Source organism: Mytilus trossulus, chromosome 10 (assembly GCF_036588685.1).
Source record: "Mytilus trossulus isolate FHL-02 chromosome 10, PNRI_Mtr1.1.1.hap1, whole genome shotgun sequence".
NCBI lineage: Eukaryota > Metazoa > Mollusca > Bivalvia > Mytilida > Mytilidae > Mytilus > Mytilus trossulus.
This window is the reverse complement of record NC_086382.1, coordinates 73,637,152-73,654,908: the sequence shown is the minus strand read 5'-3', so window position 1 is coordinate 73,654,908 and position 17,757 is coordinate 73,637,152. Positions and strand designations below refer to the sequence as shown.

General features: G+C 31.1%; 2 protein-coding genes and 1 long non-coding RNA gene across 4 annotated transcripts in view; all 3 read left to right on the top strand.

Moving 5' to 3' along the window:
- Window positions 1-11,346, top strand: part of LOC134688533 (zinc finger protein 23-like) — a 31,209-nt gene extending 19,863 nt beyond the window's left edge. For both annotated transcript variants that reach the window (XM_063549317.1, XM_063549318.1), the window contains exons 2-3: window positions 8,285-8,344; window positions 9,074-11,346. In XM_063549317.1, the coding sequence (XP_063405387.1) occupies window positions 9,103-11,346 (2,244 nt within the window). In that variant the 5' untranslated portion in view covers window positions 8,285-8,344; window positions 9,074-9,102. The remainder of the gene's footprint in view (window positions 1-8,284; window positions 8,345-9,073) is intronic.
- LOC134688532 (uncharacterized) lies at window positions 23-5,313 on the top strand. Its single transcript, XR_010101824.1, has 3 exons — window positions 23-140; window positions 1,581-1,672; window positions 4,928-5,313. It is a non-coding gene; the product is annotated as an uncharacterized LOC134688532 (long non-coding RNA).
- A 14-nt stretch (window positions 11,347-11,360) lies between the features above and the next one.
- Window positions 11,361-12,701, top strand: LOC134688150 (zinc finger protein 26-like). Its single transcript, XM_063548623.1, has one exon. It carries the CDS (start codon window positions 11,361-11,363, stop codon window positions 12,699-12,701), a length of 1,341 nt encoding a protein of 446 aa, XP_063404693.1.
- Window positions 12,702-17,757: the final 5,056 nt, after the last annotated feature.

Genomic DNA, 17,757 nt, shown 5'->3' with positions numbered 1-17,757 from the left:
AACGTCAACAATAGATATCAACGTTGATTCGTCGATTCAAACGTTCCGCGAAAAATGTTGACGTTGGAGAGATTTAAATTTGATCTGAGATTGTGTAGCCTTGGTTTAGAAGAATGGACGAGTAACTGTAACACTTACGGGTAAGACGTTGTTTCATTTTCTTTTACTGTTCTGTAGCTTTTATAAACATGTTATTTAAATATTCACCACACTGTGTACATACTATTTGAAGTACAGATATAGATCTATCTGAATAGGTAAAGTACAAGTTGCTTCGAAACACTGCTGACGGAACCGGAACCCGAATCGGGACTAAGCAAATGTATTGTTGATGTTGTGCACCCCTCTCAACACAAACACACACAACTCCCATTTCGATTTAAAGACATAGTTTTAATTTTACATTTATTTGAAATGTTCGGACTCATTGAATAAAGTGGAATTTCCAGTTTTCGGACAGTACCTCAAAACGCTTTCAGTAGATTTCACGAACATTTATAGGTGAAAATTTTATATTCATTGAAAAAATTGTAAATAAAAAATAAATTATTTTAATTACGGCAATATAATGGCGTAAGACAGGGTCTACAGTTCTAAACAAGTGAATCATGCATGACCGGTAAACGAGGTTAAAATTTATCTACTGAATTGCATCGGTTACCAGGATGCACATCTAGCAATCGGAAATTGGGTATATATTTTTGCCAGGTTTTCATAATTTCTAGATAATCTAAAAGCATAAACAAAATTATATTGTATATTTTATATCTTCAAACGAGTAACATATGTAATCGACTTTACATTCGTGTATCAGTGGCTTATGAAATATTATAATTGCTGTGTGCATCAGTGGTGAATTATTGATTTTACTTTTATAGAAATACATGTATACACGTTTATGAAAATATACTGTGTACCATTTTTTTATTATTATTACAGTGCTCCTTGTGTACGGTTTAAGGGCACAAACAAAATATTAATAGACTACGCTTTCAAAGCGGAGCTCCTTTTAGAGGAGGAAGATAAAGTTATGATGTAGAATGGAACATGAAGACGTATATAAAATATATAAAGTTTTCACCAAAAAAACATATATGTCTAGCACATCGTTAAATAGAACACTTGATCAAATTGGATTTTATCCTCAAACTAGAAATAAATAGTGGGTTTACATAAATCTGTACCGATACAGGCTCCAAATGTCATCCTATACACGCCATTTATAACTCAGGTGTTCCTTATAACGGAGACAAGAAGAAGAAGAAGTGTACCGACAGAAATTGTTCTGAAGGCTGACTGCCTAAGATCGCCTAAGTTTTATTGTGACTTTCTATGTGACTGCTGCAAAAGCAATGTCTAACTATCCTCGATCATCCTCAGCGAACGGGAACAAAATGTTCAATTTCAAAAATGTTGAACACCTCCGATACGAATTCTCTATTTAGTTAGTATTATCAAATGAACCGGCATTTCTTCTAGCAGATTGTTTTAAACACTCTTCATTAATTTTATTTCTTCTTGATTATTTGTGGCTATCATATTGAAGATGAATCATTAATAATATATCATCACTGTTCCAGAGTTCCTTCTCGTGCAGTTAGAAGAAAATGAAGAAGGCATCGGACATTTCGGAAGAAAAGACGATATCTCAGACTTTGATATCATAAAACAGGTACATGCATATTTGAATTATTGTGCTACATAATTTTTCGCATACCAATATAAATTGGTTCTTTTTAATATCAAAACGGGTTTAAACAATCAATTGTGTAGAGTATCAATTAAACTTGTAACAACTTTACTTTGAACATATTTCAAAAGTTATGTATATAATATATCGTCTCGTATTGTTTTTTTTTTACCATCTTACGTTTTCGATCTAATTCTATTTTCACTTCCCGTATGCTTTGCATGCTCGCACGGCGTCGTATTCGATTGCTATACTTGATTCATTCTTAGTAACAATAGCAAATGGTACCACGTGTGTTGAAGATTTTCCAAATTTAAGTTATTTTGATTAAGTATTTACGAGTTTTTAAAAGAATCGATCTTTAGACAATATACGTATAGTGTCTTGAAATATGAAATTTATTTGTATGAGGCTTAGAAACGGGTAAATGCGAGGTTCTACCCAGCATTTTCCCGTTTCGTGCCGAATACAAATAAATTTCATATTTCAAAACACTATACGTATATTGTCTTTATACTGAAATCGAAAAAAAATATTTAAAAATGAAAAAAACATATAACAAAAATTGTTAAAAAAAGTGTTTGGAATTTCCCTCTTGGGGTACCATTTTGGGGTATTTCACTATGAGCGTAGTCCAGGCGATAAGACATTGACATATTGAGGAATTAGAAAGGGAAAATGAACTTAATTAATAACATTTGATAATCATGGTATATAAATAACCAATTTGAAGACATAAAAGTTTAAATTTATAAAAGTTTGACCATTGTTACTTTACGTTGTCATGGTCGTGACGTGACGTTGTTGATGAAATACAATAAGGAGGCGGGGCCTATAGGTTAGTTGGGGTCATTGACGTATAAAGCTTACGTTTATACGTATAGCTTTATCTGTATAGTAAAATAGCTGATTGCAGTATAAAAAATGCTAAACTTTCTAAAGATGTGGCAAAGTATTTTGGGATGCGAAGTTAACAAATATCAATTAACTTGCATTTACAGAAAAAAAAACGATACAAACTCTAAGCCGGGAATGTCACAGTATATACCCTGTCTGAGACCTGAACATATAATGTCTGTGATTCTTTTGATTAACGGATCATAATGTCTGAAGCAATTTTTTAAAACTATATATATTTTTTTCATTTTCAGTTATTTAGGCGATAACTGTATTGTATTTTAAGCTCCGACGGCATCAATTGGGGAATTGATGGTCGCAAATTAAGTTTACTGGCGACGCGTTAGCGAAGACAGTAAACGGATATTTGCGATCATCAAATCCCAAATTGATGCCATTAGAGCTTAAAATACAATTATTAATATCTCCATTCTAATGAAACTGACAGAAAACAACGTTAAAACATGTATTTAAAATTTGTCATGTGCCGTCTGCGCTTGCGCGTACGTCCCATCTTACAAAATAATTTCGTAAACCTTCATGGATTGCTTTGAAACTTGGACGTTATCTTATCTTTAGACCATTTAATAGCATTAACAGAAAAAGTTTGAATTTCTCTTAAAATATTCTGTCATTTACTGGTAAATGGTTCAAAATACTTCACTTTAAAAACACTGACAGCAGCAATCACATGCAAAACACAGGGTTCAATAGAACCCCTCACAAACTTTCTTGTGGTAATTAAAATTCAAAACACGTTTTATATAATCCCCTCATTCCAAAAGTGATGGCTTTACAATAAGTTATGTGATTAGGTCAGTTTCTATAACAATATAAGTAAAATTTTAATGTATCTGGTGTTTTAGACTTTCTTTTGCTGATGTGCAAAGCTTGAAACGAAAAAAATATACCATAGACCTCCATTTCATGGTTAATTTATCAGCACTAAGTTTTTGCGATTAGGTAAATTTCTCCAATACTGTCCAGGGGCGTAGCGGTCGTTAGGCACTTCAGTCACGTGCCTACACATAATTTTTTAACAAATATTTTTTTCATTAAAAAATATTAATAAACAACATTATCTGTAGATGAAAGCCGGTGAAGTTGTCAAAACTCTTTAATTATCGAATGTCATGTGTACAGTAGTCTGACTCTCTCGTCCTTAGTGAATGGAATATTGGATAGAATTGAATGTTTTTACCTTATATAGAAACTATAAACTAGAACTTTGGTTCAGATCATTTCACTTCTATCAACAAAAACTGGAACAAACCTCAACTTAGACACATGAGTTTTTTTAATAAGTTGTTGTTAATTTTCAACTAGCTTTCCATTTAAATCTTTGTCTTCACCCCACTTGCCTATGTTGGTCATCCGTTTGACTGTACAGGATGTATAAATACCCAGTCATGTCTGCTCAGAATGGGGACTTTTAATCCGATGCCTAGTAGTAGAGAGAATGCAACTCTTTGAGAAGTTCGTAGTTGGTCTACTGAAAGGCAAACTTTCTGCTCCTATCCAATAATTCCTCATTTATGTTCCAATGCATGGCATTTCAAATTAAATTTCCAGAACCTTCGTCCTGAATGACACCTATTACAGGACATAGCTCCAAGTTGTATTTATTGTAAAAAAAATCAACTGTCCTGAACTTGAATAAATATTTGACACTGGATGTAAAAAATTCATTCATTATCAATCAACTGGCTTCCAGTAATTTTGAGTACTCTCAAATTTGTGTTTAATGGCAAATTATTCAAAATTCCTAAGCAGGCAATAGGGATATTACAGAAGAAGAAATAAAGAAAAACGAATTTCTTGAATTTTGTTAGGCATCTGCTATGTCTGTATGTGTTTGTGTGGCTAGGGTGAAGATTTATTATTAAAAAACTTGATGGTTGAAAAGTATAGTTCTATTATATAGTAGTATCAGTGTTTACGTACATATTTTTTTTTAATGAAGTATATTACATGTATATATAAACAGACTAATGTTGAACATGTTAAACTTCTTAGCCCTTTAGATTACCCGTTAAGCAAGACAGATATTTCAGTGTGGGCAATTTTATTTTATTTTATATAACCTTCCCTCTTTTCAGTAGCCTACTACCATATAAAAGGAGTTGTGGTATGATTACCAATGAGATAACAATACACAGGAGTTCAAATGTCAAATATTATTTTTTTTACTATTAAGATTAAAATATTACACATATAAATGTAGGTGTGTGTTGCACAAACTATTGTCCTTGTTTTATAGGATTTCATTGAACATTGAAAAAGAAAGATTTGTTTTATGTATTAACCATGTACTTTCATTGAATACTTATAATCTTACAGGTGGTACGTTGGAAAAAATCATCCCGGAGGCATGAACACATCAAATCAATCAGATTTTGAGACCTGCTTTTTATGGAATGAAACAGTATTATGGTTGCACAAAATTTAAAAAAAAAATATATTTGTGGTTATGTGAACGAACCTCAATCGTACAAAGTCTACAAAAAGCAGCAAGATATCATCATGATTCCTATTTGTACCATTCAACTTGCAGGACAAACAGGAAAAGACAACCAGCCTTTGTGAGAACTGTCTTATAAAGAGACATTTGGAGTGATTCTTTTATGAAATTAAGATTAAAAAAAAATATTAGAAATTAAAATGTGCAAACAGGAAGAACATCAACATTAAACTGATGAATAGTAAATAAAATTTTATTACAGATACATTGCAAACTTTATTAGCCTACAGCTCTCCAGTCATATTGTCATCCATATTTTTTTTTAACAATTTTACATACTTCTTTTTTTTTTTAAACCAAAAATAACAATATTATCAACATGATCAACAACATTGGATAACAAATTTCCGTTATACACATACTGAATCTTTACTGTTCAACATTTTTAATTATTTTATGAATAATTGTGGACATGCATAGATGAGATCACAGTATACTGTCAGATTTGTTACACCTAATTTTGCAATTATTGCACAGCTGAAAGGAAAAAATGTACACAGAAAACACTACAAATTAGTTTTCAGTACAAGATTTTGGACAGGAAAATTCTCAAACTTTGTTTCATCAAGGATTTGTATAGTACTATACTTGGTTTCATATAGACATTTTCTTGTCAGAAATGCATTATTTAAAAAAAGAACAAAACGGTTTTATCCCCGACCTTGTCAAACCATTTTGATTAAGGTGTTGTCTCTTGGTTCTAATATATATACCAGTGACAGACTAATGGTTAATATTGAGATGCAGAACTTCCTGCTTATTGTTCTTGAACCTGTAATGATTATATAAGAAGGTTTAGCCGTAACTCTGGACTGTTAGTGTAGTACATATCAGGATAACTCACAAATAAACATATCCAAATCAATTCCAAAGTGAACAACGAAACAAGACGGTGGTGAATTTCTTGAATAGATTATCTCTAATCCTGAGACAAAGATCACATATCTGTAAATATCTGAACCTTTCATGTTTTCAATGGGTTCATCAACAAGTGACACACACCTCAAAAAGTACTTTTAGTTCTTTATATGCAACTGGTGACCTGTAACATGTGTAACAGGCATTACTGATACTTACCTTGTAATGAAATGGAATATAAATATCTCATATCAAGAGCAGAACTGATGTAAAAGTAAATCATAGCTGATGGGTTACAAAATGTATTATAAAGATAATAGTATATGCGCATGATCATAGTATTATAAATCCACAGAGCCGGAGTGTTGTAATCATACAGTGGTGTGACCATACATGCATGATCACAAAGGTGTGACCATACATACATAATCACAGTGGTGTGACCATACATACATGATCACAGTTGTGTGACCATACATACATGATCACAGTGGTGTGACCATACATACATGATCACAGTTGTGTGACCATACATACATGATCACAGTGGTGTGACCATACATACATGATCACAGTGGTATGACCATACATACATGATCACAGTGGTATGACCATACATGCAGGGGTGTAATGTTGTCTGTTCTATGGTCCCATTGTTGTCTCTCACATTTCCCATTTCCGTTCTCATTTGTATACATCATGGTCACAATAAATAATGTATGTCCAACGGAATGCCTTTTTTCAGAAGAAAACTAATGACAACACTGGAGTAACATTCCATGGTATAAAGTTTCCATTTTCTAGAATTCTTAATAAACTCTTAATCTATATAATTCTCTGTTTCTGGTAAAATTTCATTCGGTCTGATAGAGCTAGGATGCCTACCAGACCGAATGTCCTGTAAAAATAAAATTCATATGTGTAGTCAACACCCCCCCCCCCCTTTTTAAATCATGCACAACTTGCCAGAATATTCATCATGTTGAATGTGGGCAGTATTTTGCATATATGCATGTTTGGAAGAAGAAGAAGATTATAAGTGATTTACAAACTGTTAAACATGTTAAATGAAAATATTACCATTGCATCACAAACTTGACTACATCATTCAGATCATAGTCAGTCTACAACAATATAATCCCAGAAAGAATAATCATGATAATAGAACATATATATATCTTAAAAAATATACTGCAATTCATGCAGCTGCAAATTTTCATTCTTTTGTCAAACCATTAAAGATTGAAACAAGCTGACATGTCTGATATTACAGAAAAAGCAACAACAGAAACTTTCAATGGTCATGATGGTGCACTCACAATGTGTTCCTTGGTGCTTACCCCCACTTGAAATTAAGAGGCAATCATCATGATCATATATAATTTTAATAAAAATCAGATAAAAAAATTGAATATTGAAACATTAAATAAAAAATGTGCCATCTACATGATCTAAGAACTAAGCTCAAAAATCATTTGGACAGGTGTCACAGAAAAATACATATGACCATGATGACCATGATGATAATATAGACCAGTAATTACAGCTGGACATGCATGACATGTAAAATAATGTATGTACAAGTTCAATGCTTAATACCATTGTAGTTGCATTAAACATTATTAAAATTGATATTTGCCACAAAAATTTAAACATTTGTTGGAACTGTCACGATGTAAACTAGTTTGGCTCCTTAGATGTTCACCTGTATCATGTGTATAAATATGATTAAGGTAAATGCACACTTTATTTCTTACATTACAATAAGAAGTTGTTGAATGTTTTCCAAATGAGACTACTTCCACAAATGATGAAGATGGTACAAAAAGAAATGTATATATTTAATAAGCATCTATATGTTGTGGCACCACCTTCAACAATGAGCAAAATTCACAACACATAGAAAAAATAAAAGATTCAGACATGACTATATGTAAAACAATTCAAAATTCAAACTATAATATTAAGTGTGTGAGACAATAAGAAAAATATCTAAGATGAAAGGGGCAACTGCTGAATTACAGGCTCAAGCACAATTTAGGAATTTGAACTTTAACATGATACTCCTTGTTTTTTGGTGTTTTTTTTTTTATTTTTATAACTCACTGAGACTCTATATATTATTATTAGCTGGATGATGATCTAAGTTGTATGAGACTAAATACAATGTACATGTTCATGATGTTTATGCATCATTTATGTATTAACATGAAGATGTACAAAATGTATTGATGACAAGATTTATGTAAATAGAGTTAAACAAGCATAAAACCAACATGACCAAGATTTGTAACAGATTTATAATCTTTATTTTACAGAGAGATGAGTTAACATCAGTTGGAAAAGCCATCCTTCGTAGTAAATTCTGTTATCAACAGGTATTCTAGTACTTTAAACATGTTAAAGTTTGCACCTTTTAAATATGTTGTTTCGTGCAACTGTGTACTACATGTATTATTTGTCTGTTTGTCTTTTTTGGTTTTAGCTATGGCCTTCAATTTATGAGTCTGATTGTCTCTTTTGCCCCTCTTTAAATATTGAAAATATTTTATACTGAATTGTACAGTCATGTGACAGTGTATATCACCAATACTAATCTTCTACATAAAAAATTATTTCTGTATAGCAATGTTTAATGGGATATTAAAAAAATAATTGAAACATTATATAAAAACACACACGTATGTTAATTACACAATTATTATATTTGTTTTTCCTTTTATTTGTGAAAGATTTGAAGACATTTTACAAGGTATAATCATGATCATGTTTAGTGAACATTCAACATTCAATCAATTAAAGTTACTCAAAAACATAAGAATTTTACAAACCAAATTTCAATAATGTTTGACCCTTACAAACCTATTAGATAATAAACTAAGATTGAGCTGCCATGAGCTTTATTGATTTGATGACTTTAATAAACTTGAGGTTGAGGACTAGCCTAGTGTTAGGGCATTTTGTTTTTACATTGGTTATACATTCATGGAATACATGTATTTAAAAAGTAATCAGATATCATTTAAAAAAACAGTTTTAAATATAACATTTATATGAAATAAACAAATGATATCAATATGTTGTAATTGCATTGTGATATATTTCAGTACAAAGGCACCAATCAAAGAAAAGCACAATGGACATGCAAGTTGAGAAAATAAAACAGGAAATGGTAGAAAGTGACTATAACTGCAATGTACAGCACCAGCCTCTCTCACACAATCCAGAGGAAAGTGACTACAACTGCAATGTACAGCACCAGCCTGTCTCACACAATCCAGAGGAAAGTGACTATAACTGCAATGTACAGCACCAGCCTGTCTCACACCAGCCCCTTGGGGAGACGGTTGTATGTAAAGTAAAGGATGAGGTTGGTAGTATTTGTACAGTTTACATGCAAGAGGAAGACAATACAGAGAATGACATTGACAGTGGTAAAAATAGTCAAAATAATCACCAGCAATCTGAAAATTTGTCAATTGTTCTTAGCACTCTTGAAAGTAGTGAGGCTAACATATCACCAGAGACTGTCAATGTATTTTCTAAGAAGGAACAGGCAGATGATATACAGATTATGCAGGATCAACACAAAGAGGCTCCACAAGATTCAAACTACCCACCAATCATAAGTCCTATTACAAACTATCCTGGACTGTATATTTCAAGAGGTTCATCATTCCCAATCCATCCAATGGCAAATTCTGTATTGTTACCTCCCATTTCTTATCCGCAGCAGATGGATACAAATATTATTGAAAATCAGTTACAAAATTCACAGCAATCTCAAAGTTCCTCTATGATAAGTCCAACCACTGGTTCCCAGGAGTCCCAGGAGGTGAACACAAATGTAATAGAAAACCAGTTGCAAAATACTCAGCAACTTGAAAACTCTGTGGTATTAACTCCCACTACTGATTCTAAATGGAAAAACAAAAATGCAAAAGTTAACCAGTCAAAAAATTCTCAGCAATCAAAAACATTTGCTGTTGTTAGTAATGCAGTCAATAAAATTGTAGAAGGTCAGGTGTCATCAGATGTGGATAAACACCTTCTATGTAAAATCTGTGGAAAACTTTATAAATTATCTTATCCCTTTATACAGCATATGTTTAAGGTCCATAATATTGATGTAAGTCCAGACTTTGATAAAACAAATGAAAAGTTCACCTTGTTTTGTGATATATGCAAGAAAGGTTTTAAATACAAAAGTGATTTGGAAAGACACCATGACACCCATACAGATGACAGATTACACGAATGTGAAATATGTAATATAACATACAAATCTAAAAGCAATTTAAAGGATCACATGAAAATCAAACATTGTGATACTGCAAAACATACCTGTGCAATATGTTCTTTATCGTTCCCGTCAAAATGGAAGTATGACATGCATCAAGTTTCCCATAGCGATGCCAGAAACTTTGCGTGTAAACAGTGTGGTAAAGAGTACAAGTATTTCCATACTTTAGCAGATCACCTAAAACAACATGTTAATGAAAATTCAAACGAGTGTCAATTCTGTGGTGAAGGTTTTAAATCTAGAGGTCAGCTTAAACATCATATGATAGAAAAATTTGGAGATGAGATTCATACTCAAATCATAGAATGCTATGAATGTCAAATCTGTGGTAAGAATTTTCTATCAAGGAAAAATTTAAAGCGACACACGATTTCCCATACTGATGAGAGAAACTATGAATGTAAAGTTTGTGGACAGAAATTCAAACAGGGATCCCATCTAAAAGGTCACATGGGAATACATGATCGGGAAGAAGAAAGGAGAAAAACAACCGAAATCCTCGTACCGAAAATTATAACCTGTGAAAAATGTCGTAGTGAATTTAAAACACAACAAGAATTTATAGATCATTTGAAAGAAACAGCTTATGATTTAGTTCATTCTAAACCAAAAGATACTGCATGTGAAATATGTGTGAATAGTCCAAGGTCAAATTACGATTGGTATACTCATCAGCTCACTCATACTGATGGAAGGCCATATTTTTGTGGTATTTGTGATTCAGAGTTTAGAACAATAGAAAAGTATAGAGGTCACATGTGTTTCCATCTGAAGATTGATATAACTGAACACACTGACGTATCATCAATTGGCAATGACAATGGAATTAAATATGTATGTAAGAAGTGTCCTACACAATTTCTGACCAAACAAGCTTTACAGTGTCATATACTGGACAGCGGTAACGATAATGTTCATTCCAGACCAGAATTAACATCAGTGTGTTTCCCGTGTACTGTTTGTAAAGCAATATTTGAGAGCAAGGACGATTTAGTAGGTCATAAAAGTATTCATGAAAAAATAGGTATATTTTCATGCAAAGACTGTTATAAAGAATTTGATTATTATATAAACTGAGAAAACATATTTGTATGCATCATAAAAATCAGAAAAATCAGAAAAACATATTTGAAACATTCAAGTGCCAAGTTTGCAAATTTGAATGTAATAGTCAAAGAGAACTAAAAGTTCATTTTGTAGAATCCTCTGGTGACGGACTGCATACAAGAAACAACAGCTTTTTATATTCTAATGAAGCAGTGAAATGTGGAATTTGTTTAAGACAGTTCCGTACAAAAACTAGTCTTAAAGTTCATATCACAAGAAAACATAAGAAATCAAGTAGAAAGTCAAAGGCTGATAATATTGAATGTCCTTTTGAGGCTAGCTCGATGGATGGTAGATTTCCGTCATCATCATCATCGTCATTGAATTCTTCAGATATTGTTATGAAAGAAACAAACCTAAATAGTTTATCTGAAGAAACTTCAAATTCTGCAGCATCCTCATCAGCACTAACACAGAATATAGTTAGAAATCCTGGTGACAATATCTTACCTGAACCATTACAAACTATATATGTTGAGAACGGTGCAAAATCTTTCTCATGCCCAATATGTAAGAAAAAGTATGTAACTAAGAAAACTATTGATGTCCACATGAAGACCCACAACAAAAACTTCAAATGTGAGGGTTGTGATAGAAAGTTTTACTACGATAAACAGTTACAGAATCATATCGATAACCAATACCAGTGTAAACTGTGTCCAGAAAGGTTTTGTAAAGTTGTACTTTTCCGTACACATCATAATGGGCATCGCAATCACAAAGACTTACAATGCCATCTTTGTCAAAAGAAATTTTTGTATGAAATAAATCTTAAACGACATATAAGCTTGCATTCTAAATTTGGTATAGGACCATTTGAATGTAAAATTTGTAAAGCTACTTTTAAGAGGAAAGATACATATTCTTATCATATACGTGATCATGAACAAGGAAAACAATTTTTATGTCATGCATGTGGAAAACAATTCTCCCTTTTACAAAATCTACTCATTCATGCAGCAACACATGACCTCGTTCCTGGTATTAGGAAGAATTTATTTAAATGTGATATATGTGGTAAAACCTATACACATAAAAGTGGTCTTAATGTACACATTGTGTACAAACACTCTGATAGGAAGTTGCAGTGTAGATATTGCAATAAAATTATGGCTATGCCGAACACTTTGAGGCGTCATGAGCTCACTCATACTGGTGTTAAAAAGTTTGAATGTGAATATTGTAGTAAAAAGTTTTACACAAAAGATAGATTGAAAGTCCATATTGTTGTACATACTAAAGAGAGGCCATTTAAATGTCAGATATGTGAAAAAAGATTTGGTCAATATGCTTCTCTTGCCAGACATAAAAAATCTATGCATTAAAAATAATTGGATGATGTGCAAGTGCATTGTGTGAAATATAATTGTAAGAATCAAAAATATATACTGTAAATGCAGAAATTATTGCGAGGTTTTTATCATTGCGAAAAGTGCGACTGAGTTGTAAACGCAATAATTAAAACTCGCATTTTCTAATATTTTAACTGAATTAAGCATGACTTTTCTCAAAATCGTAAAAATTAAAATCGCATTCAAGTGTAAAATGACAAAATCGCAATAATAAATGCACGCAATAATTTCTGAATTTACAGTATTGTAATCATTGAAAATTTTGTTTTACTGCCGGAACCAAAGCACAAGCATTAAATTACATGCATGCATGTTTGGTCAGTTTCAACGGTTACTTGTGTCAGATAAAATACCCACAATTCATAATAGCTTTATGGAAATTGAATGTATGAATGAATTGTATTTGATTGTATATATATTTTAACAATACCTTGTTATAAAATTTGTGCTGATGTATAGCCAATGATAAAATCATGTAGATGAATCATATGACAAGTGGTATCTCATAATATATATCTTATAAATTATATAAGATATCTTCTATTTTGTATAAGATATCTTACTATATAAAACAGATTATATTCCATATCTTATATAGTTTATAAGATATCTCGTTTAATTTGTAAGATATCTTATATATAATATTTATGAGATATATTATATGAAATATTTATAAGATATCTTACAAACTATATGAGATATCTTATATAATATAAAAGATATCTTATAAGAATGAAATTATATTAAGATATCTTATGCATTAAATGAGATACATGTATCTACTATATATTAGCTGAGTTATCTTAAAAAAATAAAATTATATTAAGATATTTTTTTTTATATTAAATAAGATATATCTCATATAAATATTAGATATTTTGAAATTCAAATTAATAGTAAAAGGGCTTGCCATAGAATCATTATTTATTTGAATTAAGTGTCACAAGAAGGGTTATTAAGTGACAAGAACACAATATTATGCATATTTGTGTCATTAAGAAAGTAGATACAACCAGTATACCAGAATAGTACTTGTCTTTTTTGGGGAATATTTACTGATTGCTGATTTATGAGGATCTACTAGCATTGGCACATCTCACTTCCATGGAAAATGTTTGGCCTTGCCCCCTTAGTCATGGTCTATTGACTTTGAAACTTTTGCTTTAATTAATACATATTAAGTCAGGAATATGCCAGTTGATATCCATTTGCAAAATTTTTGTTATTTTTTTTTCTTTTTACACTTCTTAGTTTGTAATTAATTTAAGGTCAGTGTAAGAAAAACAAATAGTGGTAGGTCAATGATATTCAAATGATGGTCAAATGACTGCTGTAAGAGGGGGCCCACTCAAGTCATGCATCAGTGATTCCCTATCTCTGTGTCATTACAGTGTATTGTTACTTAAGTAAATATCAAATTTGGATTTTCTTCTGATTGCATTAAGTCATGGAAATCCTTTATGTTCACTCCAGGTTGTACCTAAGACCTTGTATATATGTTTGTTTTAATTTCTGTTCAAAAATATAGATTTTGTTATATTTATAATATTTATTATTAGTATCAAAAGTTCTACATTTCATGTGTATTTATATTCTTTATGATTTCTGTATATATATATTATATATACATGTAGTACCTAACTGTGTAGGCTAATCAAACATCTGATGACATATCTATTGCTTTATAATTTAATTTTTGATGTTACAAGGCTTCTGATTGGCTGAAAGTTTCTGTATATCAGCTCATAGACAAAATTGTGTCAAGTGAACGTGCTGTTATTAATGTTTTTATTCATGATTTACTCCCTTAAATTGAACTTAGCTTTTGATTCTCAGTTTGTAGATATGTTTATTTTTATACGACCGCAAATTTTGAAAAAAATTTCGTCGTATATTGCTATCACGTTGGCGTCGTCGTCGTCGTCGTCGTCGTCGTCGTCCGAATACTTTTAGTTTTCGCACTCTAACTTTAGTAAAAGTGAATAGAAATCTATGAAATTTTAACACAAGGTTTATGACCATAAAAGGAAGGCTGGTATTGATTTTGGGAGTTTTGGTCCCAACATTTTAGGAATTAGGGGCCAAAAAGGGCCCAAATAAGCATTTTCTTGGTTTTCGCACTATAACTTTAGTTTAAGTTAATAGAAATCTATGAAATTTTGACACAAGGTTTATGACCACAAAAGAAAGGTTGGGATTGATTTTGGGAGTTTTGGTTTCAACAGTTTAGGAATTAGGGGCCAAAAAAGGGCCCAAATAAGCATTATTCTTGGTTTTTGCACAATAACTTTAGTTAAAGTAAATAGAAATCAATGAAATTTAAACACAATGTTTATGACCACAAAAGGAAGGTTGGTATTGATTTTGGGAGTTTTGGTCCCAACAGTTAAGGAAAAAGAGGCCCAAAGGGTCCAAAATTAAACTTTGTTTGATTTCATCAAAATTTAATAATTGGGGTTCTTTAATATGCCGAATCTAACTGTGTATGTAGGTTCTTAATTTTTGGTCCCGTTTTCAAATTGGTCTACATTAAGGTCCAAAGGGTCCAAAATTAAACTTAGTTTGATTTTAACAAAAATTGAAACCTTGGGGTTCTTTGATATGCTGAATCTAAAAATGTACTTAGATTTTTGATTATTGGCCCAGTTTTCAAGTTGGCCCAAATCGAGGTCCAAAATTAAACATTGTTTGATTTCATCAAAAATTGAATAATTGGGGTTCTTTGATATGCCAAATCTAACTGTGTATGTAGATTCTTAATTTTTGGTCCAGTTTTAAAATTGGTCTAAATTAAAGTGCAAAGGGTCCAAAATTAAACTAAGTTTGATTTTAACAAAAATTATATTCTTGGGCCTCTTTGATATGCTGAATCTAAACATGTACTTAGATTTTTGATTATGGGCCCAGTTTTCAAGTTGGTCCAAATCAGGATCTAAAATTATTATATTAAGTATTGTGCAATAGCAAGTCTTTTCAATTGCACAGTATTGTGCAATGGTAAGAAATATCTAATTTCACAATATTGTGAAATTGCAATTTTTTTTTTAATTAAGAGTTATCTTTCTTTGTCCAGTATAGTAAGCAAGAAATATCTGCAAGAATTTTTTTTAATTGGAGTTATCTTTCTTTGTCCAGAATCAACTTAAATCTTTGTTATATACAATATACAATGTATATTCACTTTTTACTACCAACTGATAAATTTAAATAATCTTTACCATTCAGTGATAACAAGCAGTTTTTTTACATCTTAATATTTTATGATGTATTTAAATGAGTAGTAATTGTTGCAAACTCCATTAGAATATTTTAATTGAAATTAGTTTTGGAATAAGGGAAAGGGGGATGTGATTAAAAAATTGGGTTCAATTTTTCTCATTTGAAATTTCATAAATAAAAAGAAAATTTCTTCAAACATTTTTTTGAGAGGATTAATATTCAACAGCATAGTGAATTGCTCTAAGAGAAAACAAAAATTTTAAGTTCATTTGAATACATTCATTTTGTGTCAGAAACCTATGCTGTGTCAACTATTTAATCACAATCCAAATTTAGAGCGGAATCCAGCTTGAATGTTGTGTCCATACTTGCCCCAACCGTTCAGGGTTCAACCTCTGCGGTCGTATAAAGCTACGCCCTGCGGAGCATCTGGTTGTTAATTGGATAAATTATAACATGACTTTACTTATTAAGATAGTGATAATTAATATATGGTATATTTATTTCAATACAATGTTGTGTACTGTCTGAATTGCATGGTTTTATATTTATTATTTAATGAATGGCTGTTATTTATTTTGAATTTATTGAACCATAAAATTAATTTTTGATTCTTCACATTGAATAATCCGCGAAGCGGATTATGTTTAATGTGAAGAGTCAAAAATTAATTTTATGGTTCAATAAATTCAAAATAAATTATTGCCATTCATTATAAATAAATTTCTATCAAAAATAAGGGCTCAAAGATATATATTAATACGAATAACAACGTACACAGATGTTTGCGTATGAATACACAACGTTAGAGTGGGCGTGTCGCCATAAAAATTGATAACATTGAAAATAAAGCCAATTATTTTAACCAATCAGAAGACAGTTAATACACCAAATTTATTTATTACAATGTATCCCAGAAGACTTTAAGATTTTACTAAAAGCTTAATATCCAGATGACATTTAATAGTCCCAAAAACCATTAGATTTTTGGAAAATTCTATACTTATTAATTTTAATATCAAGAAAGAAGGTTGTGAGAATACAAACATATTCAAAAAATTTAGAATGAACAAAAGTAAATATATTGAAATGGGAGCTTTAATTTGTCATCCTATAAAGCTAGTGATCATAGGTTTTCCATGGGACCCAGCTGTGCATTACTTCAAGAAAGCATTGTTAATGGGTTCACATTGATGTTATATACCTAGCTAATTATCCACCATTGTACTGTATAGAAGTGGTATTGATCAGTTGTAACAGATTACTTTATAGTGTTACAGTTAAGGTCACAGACTTTAGACCAATTTACAATCTTTTGAATGCAATACAAATCATCCATTATCAATCTCCATGTCTTCTGTTGTCAGAATTGACAGGTTTGATTTGTTACCAGTATACAGTGGTTTGTAATCTTCTCTTTTGGGTGAATATATATCACAGGAACAATCTATACTACTTGCATTCAAAGATAAAATATCTGCATACATTTGTTTCTGTAATTCAGAAGTTTTTTTGGGTGAGATTAGTATAGATTTCTAGGGCCTATGTATGACATCTATGATAATTGGTATGTGGATACTTGTAATGAGCTTAGTTGTTATGGCCTTAAACTTATGTTCTATAATTTAGCATTTTCTTCAGTAAATATGCATAATATATCAACAATGATTAGTGTGTTAATATATTATAAAAACTCGGTTATGTCATTATATATGTGATATGACCATGATCTAATTTATACTTTGTTAAGTTTGAGATAAGGTCTATATATATTTCAGAAAATAAACAGTAGATCTCCAGTATGTGAATT

Coding starts and splice junctions, on each gene's coding strand:
- LOC134688150 (XM_063548623.1), top strand. CDS start 11,361: ATGCATCATAAAAATCAGAAAAATCAGAAAAACATATTTGAAACATTC.